Source organism: Puccinia triticina, chromosome 18A (assembly GCF_026914185.1).
Source record: "Puccinia triticina chromosome 18A, complete sequence".
NCBI lineage: Eukaryota > Fungi > Basidiomycota > Pucciniomycetes > Pucciniales > Pucciniaceae > Puccinia > Puccinia triticina.
In genome coordinates, this window is record NC_070575.1 from 943,138 (window position 1) to 954,679 (window position 11,542).

The 11,542-nt window shown below is 44.3% G+C and overlaps 1 protein-coding gene across 1 annotated transcript; it reads left to right on the forward strand.

The window, feature by feature from the left end:
• Positions 1-1,796: 1,796 nt before the first annotated feature.
• Positions 1,797-3,701, forward strand: PtA15_18A118 (uncharacterized protein; the record flags this gene model as incomplete). Its single annotated transcript, XM_053164626.1, has 1 exon — positions 1,797-3,701. One exon carries the CDS (start codon positions 1,797-1,799, stop codon positions 3,699-3,701), a length of 1,905 nt encoding a protein of 634 aa, XP_053028617.1.
• Between the last annotated feature and the right edge of the window lie 7,841 nt (positions 3,702-11,542).

Sequence of the window (11,542 nt, forward strand, 5' to 3'; positions counted from 1 at the left end):
CACGAGGTCGCAGTAAGCAGCTGGTTTGCTTTGTTGGCAAAATTCTTGGGCGGTGGTCGACGTGCTGGCTTGGACAAATTTGCCACAGCCAGGGCCACCCACAGACCAGAGCAAGCTGTCACTTTTGTCATATTGAATAATTCATTATGCATATCCCTACACTAATCCAGACACTCCAAGTCCGGAGCATTTCCCGTCGAGATCTACAGGCCCTGCAGAACCAGATCTGAACCTCCTTGCATTTAATCACAATGTTTTTCCTAACCTAAAGCAATACCTGCAGTGGCTCCAGATTGCAAAGAAAGTCCTCCAGTTCATTGTGAGCTGGAACAACTAGAAATCACAAGAAACATGGAGAAGACCACACTAGAAGATTCAAGACACAAACAGCAATTAGGCAGTGGTAGTAGGTGGCAGTGGGCTCCAAATTATCACCCAAAAAAAAGTTGTTTAAGTATGTTGTGGCTTGCATTTTGCCCTTGCACTGTGCCACTATGAAATTTGCTGACCTGATTAAATAATAATTAAATAATAAAAACACAAAACACTCCCATAATTCTGAACCAAGGTATTTCCTTGGAATTTCCACTCAATCTGTAAGTACATATATTGGAGATTTATTCACTCCATAATCCAATGGAATCCATACTGCATTCTAATCCGTGGTGTTCAAAGTTGGAATTTATGCATGCATAAATGTGTAAATCATAAATTCACAAAACTTTCTTTGCAGGAGACTGCTTATTTAATCTTTGGTTTCCCAGCCGGTTTCCCAGCCACCACATATTTATGAATTTATGGATGCATAAATTCCAACTTTGAACACCATAAAACACCCCTCAATGTCAAATTTAATATGTTAAAATTATCATTTGGAGAACTTCTTGATCCCTCCATAGTCCCAAATTGCCTTTTGTCGTGACTGGGCCGCATAAAATACATGTATGTATGTACTGCAGTACTGGATTTCATACTTTTGTGTAGGGATGACAATTGGGCTGCCCGGCTTCACCCTGGCAAGGCTATTGAGACATAATTTGAGCGGGCCCCTTGGTGAGGCCAATCCTCTGACCACCCAGGGCTTTACTTAACTGGTCTCTGTCCTGAAATCTTAATTGGCGCAAAAGTGGCCCGTAGGTGGCCCATGGTCAAACCCGCCCAATTAGCATCCCTACTTTTGTGTCACTACATAATCAAAATCACTTGTAATATATTTAAGCAAACAGGCTCCAGAGTTTATGCCTTGTATGAAACACAAATTTTGGGAGCATTGCTTGTATGTTTTCAAATCCACTGATAAAATGCAGTCTCAATTCCCTGCCAGTTGTTTTGATTTGGTAACAAAGGTCACATTGAGATACTAATAGTTCAATGATTATTGGTATCTACACTCAGTCTTTCCAAAAATCTATCCTTAACTTGTTTCACTGGAAAAAGTGCGGGCAGAGGGGAGTAATGATCATGATTTGTTGATGCCATTGCAAGCATCGAAGTATACATGCTTGGTAAAATGAAATACCTTACCTGAGAGCTGAGATCCAACAGTGGCAACAGCTATAAATGCTTAGGGACAGGGCATCTCACTCTTGCACAGGTCTCATCCATCCTACTTAGCGTTCTGTATTATAGTAAGACCTTGGTCTGCTTTGTGACAGTTTGTGATTCGCGGTTTGATGATTAGTTTATAGCCATGGTAATGTACAACCACCTAAACAAATAATCACTCGAATAAATAGCCACTTTGATGAGTAGCCATTTTCGATAGCCACTTGGTTCGACGTTGAACCATAATCGAAATGTTTAGCCACTTTCAAGCTGTTCATGCGCTAGTCCAGTTGTGGTGTGTTGCATTGCTAACAGGAATGGTGGTCTCTCCGAGCCCTAAAATAAAAAATATCAACCATCAGCGCTTTAAAATTATTTCTGAAGTGAAGCACGAGCCTCTCATTTCAAATCAAGATTCCCTATCTGAAGCAATCAGGGATCATGCTTTTAAACAAGGTGGTGTGAATATGGATGACCATCTTCCACTTGAAAAGGCAAACATTTTTGGAATCGAAAATGCGCCTCAAGAGGTCGAAAGAGAGTCAGTAATTCTGAAGAACGGGGAATTACCAAACAATAGATATCCTCAGTTGGGTTCGCCTTCGAAGAAGAAAATTAAACCTGTGAATCTGTGGAATACGAAGGGAAAAGATATGCATCAAATGATCGGCACTCTAGAAGATATTTTTGGGTTTCCAAAGTGGAAGGAGGCAGAGGTAGACATCCCGGATGAACTCAAAGCCAAGCTACGGGATCGTTTAGATCCAACAAATGTACGGCAATACATAAAGCAAGCGGTTTCAGATGACTTGACTGTCAAGAAGAAATGGCTTGGAAAGGATCTTAATCCAAATTTACTCTACTTGATGTTAAAGTCGATGAATATTCGGGAGCCAGTCAAAAAGATTGGTGTGATTGCACCATCGATCTCATTCGAAGTTTGGTCAGAGTTACGAAAGCTGTGGCGGGCGTCGAAATCTCAATGGGCTTCAGCCGAAATCCAAATTTCAACTCTTTTCACTGATCAATTTGAGGCCAGGCGCCGTATACTGGCTTTCCGTCGCCTTCTCCATCGGGTAACCATCACTCTGAGATGGAGCCAATTCAAATACCAACTGATGAACTTGGGTAAAATTCAACTGAGTGAGTTGGAGGATCTAGAAGATGCTTATGGACTGTCAATTAGAACCAAATACAATGCGGACAATGTGGATAAGATTCCAAAAAAACATTGGCATTGGGATACGGCGGTGGACTTTCGCGGTAGCTTGACCGTTGGTGACATGCTGAAGAAAGTGTGCGGTGAACATGAAGCAAAAAGACGGCAAGAACTGAATGATTACAAAATGAAACGAAAAGGACCGAGTCTGTACTGGCTACAGCACGCACTAGTGAAGCACAGCGCTCAGCAGTTTGGGGTAGATGTTTTGTCAGTTTGCAAGATAGTAGATTCGCTTCAATTATGTGACAACGGTTTTCGAAGGGTGACATTCGATGAATCCTTTTCTCAACTTCTCGAAGTTTTCATCGAGCAGAGTAGATATTTCCCTAGGCTTGAGTCCCCTGAACATGTTTGGCTTGTCTGGGTTTACCAATCAGATTATAAGGATCGTCTTTTCAAGGTGGCCCGATCAATTGAACTTTCCGATGAAAAAACCCCACTCTCAACAGCCGCAGCTCGACATGCCTTGAGAGATAAGGAAATCTTGGAAGGTTGCACAAGTTATGGGAGTGGTTTGGAGGTTATGCTCTGGTGTGGAGTTGGGTTCGATCTTGAGAAATGGTTTAGAATCCGGCAAATCAGGGATTCACATGACCAGGAAAAAATAAACGACCTCATGGTTGGCTTAAGCGGGATCTCAAATACAGAGAGAACAGCTCTCCAATGGTGGCATAAAGCTCTGGACGCACACTTGGCTGAGCCTACAATTTTGCCCCGCTTTCATCTCAAAATTTTGGATTGGTTATACCAATTTACAATTCCATGGGTCGTCATCAAGCAGCGCGCCCAGCGCATCTTCAAGGACACATTTGATCAACTGAAGCCCTGGGCTTGTACCGATCGCCATCGGCACTCAGTCGGGTTTGGTCAGGGTTTGCATCGGCCGGCCCGTAAGCGTAGAATCGTTACTAGAATTGGCTATACCGGCATATAGGCCATGTGTCGAGTGCAACCCGGCTGGAGTATGATCAGGTATGCAAACAGTTGGGACTCCTGAACAACCCACCCGATTTGACAAATTGAGGTCCTCTTTTCAAAGTTCAAAGAAAAATTTCCTTGGCATTACTATTTACGGATGTACTTCGCGCACTGCGAAAAACTTGTCGCGCACTGCAGGGGGCGTCCACTCGACGTCCCGGCCACAGTGCGCGGAAGCTCAAAACGCTTCGCGCACTGCAAATGAAAAAGCTTGAAAATCCCCTTTTTTTTCTGCCAGCTGGCAGAGGGGATTTTTCTTGCCCCTCCTTCATTTTCTTGGGGTATTTGGACCCCTCAGCATGACGTAGAAAAAGGATGACAAAGAAATACAAAAACTAGGCAGGGCGCACCCCCCGTGGATTTTCAACCTGCCAAAAGTACATGGATCGGGTACACAGCCCCTCGAAAACAGAGTTCAAGGGGCAACAGTACATACCCCATGACTTCGCCGTGCCGATGGCCGGCACAGGCTGGTCCCGAGCGGAGTACAACATGCAAACTCCCCCGATGACCGGCCAGCACCTAGGGGGAGTGCAAATCACCGGTCATCGAGTGGATTAAGCAGTCCTCTCGATGACTGGAACGGTCCCGGTCATCAAGAGGGCTAAATGGTCATCTCGATGACCGGGAACGTTCCGGTCATCAAGAGGGCCAAATGATCCTCTTGATGACCGGAACCGTTCCAGTTATCAAGACTCAGAGCATTAAACCCTCTTCTCGATGAACGGGTCCATTCCGGTCATCGAGAGGAGGAAACACTCCTCCTCTCAACGACTGGAACAGACCCGGTCCTTGAACTCTGTTTTCGAGGGGCTGTGTACCCGATCCATGGACTTTTGGCAGGTTGAAAATCCACGGGGGGTGCGCCCTGAGGAGGCGCTCTGCCTAGTTTTTGTATTTCTTTATCATCTTTATTCTACGTCATGCTGAGGGGTCCAAATACCCCAAGAAAATGAAGGAGGGGCAAGAAAAATCCCCTCTGCCAGCTGGCAGAAAAAAAAGGGGATTTTCAAGCTTTTTCATTTGCAGTGCGCGAAGCGTTTTGAGCTTCCGCACACTGTGGCCGGGACGTCGAGTGGACGCCCCCTGCAGTGCGCAACAAGTTTTTCGCAGTGCGCAAATTACATCTGACTATTTATATGTATTGCAAGCACAACAGGATGATGCAATTTTTTCATGACACCCTGCGTGACACCTGATCAAGTCTAAAAACACTTGACTCGGAGGGGGCACCATCCCGCAAGGAACCTCCGAAGGAGGGACTACTACGCTATGTGGACCACTCTTTGCTCTTCTGTTTGACTTGTGGATTGGCAGCGTAATAATAGGAAACATGCTACATTACATATGGTAAAACATGTCTTTATAGGATAATCTTTTGAAAGTAAACCCTCATAAGGCTTGGCAGTTTACTTCCAAAAGATCAGGCGGAAAAGTAGTGTCTTACACGGCAGTTGCGGTGCGCCGCTAAAGGGCCAAAAGTTTGGCCGTCAATTTGACGGTCCCCCCCCAGCCATCATTGACCGTTCGCATGCCGGCCTCCCGTCAACCGTCACGCGGACCGCCGAACTTGGCGGCACCCCCGCCAATGCGCAAGCGGACAACCCGCTGGCAAAAGTAAGGGCACATTGACCCGTCCGGCAACACGCCGTCCAACCCAAGCCCCCCTACAAAAGCAGTCAGGGCCGCTTGCCCACCGTTCAACCACCATTCAACCACACACCACCGCGCCACTGGCCATTTGCCGGCCAATCACATCACCCGCATCCCAAAACAATGCTTTTCCAATTGTTTTTGACACTCACTCTCAGGACAGCTCCCGGGCACTTTTGGTTTTGGTTTAACGGCCACCAGGGCACTTTTTTTGTGTTTGATTGCATTTTAAAATGTTTTTTTTTGTTTTTTTATTGTTGTTTTTGTTTTTTGATCTTTTATTGATTTTTTTGATCTTTTCTTCTTCTGAGTACATGCTAGGGAGGGAAAGAGAGAGAAACCGCGCGCAGAATACAATTGAGAGAGAGACTGGTAAAAAGAAAATGGCTGCACTACTGCTCATGGGTAAGGTCAACTTCTGTTTGGAGAAGCGCTGCCATGTCTGCGTCAGATGGATTGTCTCCATACAGCGCGTGTGATGATAAAGTGATCAACATCGCGCCATGGCACTCAGTGTGAACTATGCATGAATCTTGGAAAATCATTATTTCGAGGTGGATGGGAGGCTCTTCAATGAGGAAGACTGCACAATGACTAACCTTGGAAACGGCGGTACTTGACCTGAAATCTTGAGTAGTATGCCAAATTCTTGACAACCTTGAAAAATGGCATCTAGAATGACAGGGCAAAGTTGGACAATTGTGTTTTGAGTTGAGAGGTTGAGTGAGGATGCCAAGGATGGCTCATGGTATAGGGTTGTGCTTACCTTGAGGGAGAAAAACAATGGACGTGATGGGGGAAGACTGACCTGGCAATGGTGGATTGGTGACAACGCCTGCCCATATCAATCCAACCGGTGGCCACTGCGAGCATTACCACGTTAGGGTTCTCCCGCCCACAAGGTGGGTACCGGGTCTGATGGCGGGGGCTCCTTTGATCCACCCCCCGCAGAACCCCGGCTGATCTCCAGAGTAAAGTTGTCCCCAACTGATGAAGTCCCATTGGGGGGTTGAGGAAGAAGCACCCAATGGAAAAACTTACAACTACTGGCCAGTAAGGAAATGTGCTTGTAAATGCTTCATTGGGGCAGATTCCCAAGTGGTGGGGAGGAGGAGGGTCTTGAAACGGAAGCAATCAGAGATTCTTGGCCGGCTCCGATGGCTTGGTTGGCATAATGTGGCAGGGTTGTGTGGAGGATTGTGATTTGAGGTGGTGAGGCGAGATGAGGATGTGGGAGGGTCAGGTGGGTGGATGGTGAGTGGTGAGTCAATGAGGTGGTGAGGCAAGATGAGTTGAGGGGAAGTTGATTTTGGTTGCCCGTCCTTGCCAATGTGCTGACCCATAGTGGTTCTTGACTGCATATTGCCACTGTGCCCGATGGCGGATATGTAGTCATCTTTATTTGCCGGCTGTTTGACCCAGGTAAGATATGTTAACTTGCCTGAAGTCGTGTGAAGTGAGGTGCCAGCCGGCGCGCTGTCAGTTTGCTGGCAATTTGACGGCGCACAGGTCAAATTGCCAATTGTTTGTCTTGCGCGGCAATTTGCCCAGCAAAACCTTAATCCGCGTAACTGCCATGTACAAAATGTAGGGGGACATGGCAAGATTATTTATTGCATAATAATCAAGCTTCCAAACAGGGCCTAAGTATGTACTAAAGAGGCACAAGTATGTAAATACAAGTGAAGAAGACTAATTGCTAGATTGCATAAAGGACAAAAACATAATGTGACTAGAAATACAAGGTTATTTATAGTACACATTATGTCAGAGAGGAAACTGGAGAAGAGTGATGAGCACCGTGAGAAAGAGATGTCACGTCAAGACCATCATATATGTCAGTCATGACATATACTGTAGTGAGATGGAATCTTTACCTAAGATTATGTAACGAGCTACAACATGTAAAAGCTCAACAAAGACTGGAGGACTTCCTGCCAATCTGGAAACCCAGATTTTCCCAGATTTTGCAGTAGGTAGATCTGGGATTTGGGATGATTGAGCCCAGATTTCACCGCAAAATCTGGAAAAACCTGAGAGCATCTGCATCCATCGCTAGATTAGCTTGGATCAGCACTGGGTAGCTACGTTACCAGTAACGGTAACGTAGCAATAATGTAACAATTGTTTTTGCGTTATTCACACCGTTACTGGTAACGGTTTCCCATTACCGTTAGGTTTTTTTTACTGTTTTTTATTTTTTCATCAATACATTATAGATTTAATCATCAAAGTAAAAAGTTATGATATGGTAACGAGCTATTTGTGTAAAAAGGAGGCAAGGTCATTCTGCCACTTTATTCTTTGGCACCGGCACTAAAGACTTCAAAGCTTTGCCAGCCTCCTCAAAATCCCCGGTGAGAGGAACCTGCTCCCTTAACCACATCATACTACTGACACAACGAGTCATAGTTGATGGTTTTAATCCCCCACGCCTACTGCTGCAGACGTCGGAAGCAGCTGAGAAGAGTCTTTTGACTGCACACAAACTGCCAGATACACCAAGGTAAGCGCGTGCCATCCAAGAGAGTGTTGGATAAGCGGTGCAGTGGTCCCTCCACCACTTCAATGGAGTTGATTTATTCTCAATGGTCTTGCTGGTGAAGACAAGTTCAGCTTTGAGGAACAATTTGATTTCATTTTCCTGCAGAGTCGCTTGCTGAGTCAGGCGGGACGCAAGCCGGGACATGAGTGAATCTGAACCCAATGCTGGTGGTTGGTCTAGGACTGTGATCTCGGATGGGTCGGCCAATGCTGCGCCAACGACTGGTTTTTGCTTAAAGTCCAAGAACAGACGGTTGAGTAGTTCAAGGCACACCTTGACCTCTTTGCTTTTGGCTCCAAAAACAAGCTCAAAAATATGCATCCGAAAGCATGGATGCATAATAGTGGCAAGGACCAGTGTCTCACACTCCATAGTGAGAGAAATAGGAAAACTGAAGTATATTTCTTATAAGTATTTGAAATAAGAAATACAAGTTTTATGACCATAATAGTTTTTAGTATTAGATTTACCTGAAGGCAGATAGAAATCTGCTGGACTAATACTAGACTGTTGACCTGACAATAAGACTGAATCGTTTGGTTTTAGAATAACTAAAAGTTATTGTTCTTTTAGAGAGAACAAACCATAAATCTTAAGTTAGTTTTGTTTGTCAAAGCTAGCTGTTGTTTTAGTTTGAAAGAAGGAGATTGGACTCTACTTTGATAGACGATAGTCGTTAGACTATGATCGAGTAGAGTTCTTCTTAGCTAGTCTTGCTTATACGCTCGTCAACAATTGGCGAGGTTATTCGGTTCGTAAGACTCGAAAGACTAAGGATGATATGTGAAGAAGAGTTTTAGCATAAACTTCTTCTTCGATCTTGATTGAGAAAACGTCATTGTACTCACGAGTGATTCGTGACTACTTGACTGTTTTGCAATTGGCTGAGTTGTTTGTTTTCGGGTTTTGATCTGAAAGAAACGATAAGCAATTAGCTTATCGATCAATCGGAAAGGTTAAGAAAACAATTGTTTTTACTCACAATGAGCTGAGTGATCGAAGATCACTTGAGTACTGAGCAGTGGTGTTGATTGCGTCACTGATCGACACAAGAGTACAAGACTTCTTGTGAGTTGGCTTGGACAGGGTATCTGTCACAGGTTTAACAAAACAAAATGAATATTCATTATGCTTTGGTTTTGGTGAGTGTACTCAAGGTACTACTCACCGGTTGTACTCCTCTTAAGAGGGTTAAGTGAATTCCAACATTCTGCCGTGCTTTGAGTCGAAAGATTCGAAGCAGACTTGGAACCACAGGAAATACCGATTGCTTTGAGGGATCTTCTGATTGTGCATCGACCGACTGGTTTAGTGAGAAAATCAGCGGGATTAAGATTTGATCAAATATATGCGAGTTTGATGAGTTGCTTCTGAACCAATTCCCGCACAAAATGAAGTCGAATGTCCATGTGTTTTGTTCGAAAACTATTTTGAGAAGTCTCACTGTTTGCTAGATCGATAGCCGCTTTGTTGTCGACAGCAATCTTGAATTGAATTGGTTCGGTGGATAGGTTGATTTCTTCAACTAGACTTGCAATCCACGCTGCCTCTCGGCTAAGATCAGATAAAGCTTTATATTCTGCTTCTGCTGAGGAAAGTGAAACCGTTTCTTGTTTACTCGATTTCCAAGATATGAGATGATCGCCTGCCATGGCAACATAGCCTGTGACTGATCGACGAGTGATCGGACAGTTGCCCCAGTCGGCGTCAACATAGGCTTTGAAATTGGAATCCTTCTGCTTTGCGTAGGTGAGACCTAAGTGTTGAGTGCCAGATACATAACGCCAGACTTGAATAGCAGCCTCATAATGAGGCATTCCCGGTTGTTTGAGAAATTGAGATAATGCGCTGACAGCATACGATATATCTGGACGAGTTAATAAACTGAGATAGTTCAAAGAGCCAACAAGAGATCGATAGCTAATGTCAAGTTTTTTAAATGCATTCTGTTCTTCTACAGAGGCTTTGTCGAGTTGAACTCGTGGATTGAGAGGACAAGAGGCTGGATGTGCATTTGAAATGTTATATTCGACTAGCTTTCTTTCAATGTATTGCTGCTGATTAATCGTAATCGAATTGCCATTTCTTGTCAACTTCATCCCCAGAAGAAACTCTGCTTCGCCTAGATATTTGATATCAAATTCGTTTTCAATCTCGGCCTTAAAAATTAGAGGGTCTTTGCTGACAATGACTAGATCGTCAACATGAGCGTAGATCCATGTGAGAGGTTGACCGGGTTTTTCTTTTCGCCAGAAAACGCAAGGATCCGAGAGTGAGATACTGAATCCAATGGAAACGAGAAAAGATGATAACCGTTTATACCAAACTAAAGGTGCTTGTCGTAATCCATAAACAGCTTTGTTCAAATCAAAAACGGTGTTTGATGGACCATCAAATCCAGGTGGTGGAAGTAAAGTGACTTGATCTTCAAGGGGACAGGTTAGAAAAGCGCTGCGTATATCGAGTTCATGTATCTTCATGTCATTGGTGACACCAAAAGAAAGAAGAATTCTCAGGGAAGACGGCCGGCCTGTGGGAGCGTATTTGGCGAAGAAATCCATTCCGAATGTTTGACGAAAACCTTGAGCGCATATTCGCGCCTTGAATTCCGTGACCTCATTATTAGGTCCAAGCTTTTTGCGAAAAGCCCAGGTTGCCGGAATTGGAGAATCACCCGAGTTTTGCGGTCGTTCTAGCCAAGCATTGAAGTGCTTCATGTTAGCATACTCTTTTGCTTTGGCTTCTTTCCATTGATTTGATTCTTCGCTTCGCATTGCTTGACCATGATTTTTAGGTGTGAGGATTTTCTTCACACGAGCGAGCATAGCTTTGGCTGCACGTCTTGAATAACTGATTATGTTTGATGAGTCAATGTTACTAGAGATCATCTTGCTTTCATCGACACCGGGTTGGGCCAAGCTGTTGGGTTCAAAAGAATCTTGTAAAGTAATTTCTTCGACTTCGATAGGCAAGTTGACTTCCGCAAACGGAAGAAAAGTTTGCTGTCGAAAAGCTGGAAGATCATTTGAAATCAAAAGATTGTCAAGACTTTTGTGCAAAGCGGCACACGACGGAAAAACGTCCTCATCGAAGTAAGCATGCTTCGTTGTGATAACTTTCCTGTTGTCCAATCGAAGAACCTTATAGGACGAGTAATCATTTGCATAACCGATAAGAATTCCGTCCCAGGAAAGTGCGTCAAATTTTCTGTCGTGATTGACTTCAGGCTTCAAAGCCCAAACTTTACATCCGAATGGCCGAAAAAATTCGATGTTTGGCTTCTTCTTGAATAGAAGCTCCAGAGGAGAAGTTCGACTTCGAGATAACGACGGTAAACAGTTGGTTATAGCAGCTGCCGTCTTGACACCTTCTGCCCACCATTCAGGCGCTAAGTTAGCTTGCAAAAGCATACATCTAGCCATGTTGAGAATAGTGCAATTCGCTTGTTCGGCTATACCGTTCTGCTGAGGTGTATAAGGCGGCGAGACATTGTGTTGAACGCCATATGATTGCAACAATTCCGAGAGAGTAGAGTTACAAAATTCGCCACCGCCATCCGTAATAAGTTTCTTCATGCGATGACCAGTTTGATTTTCGAA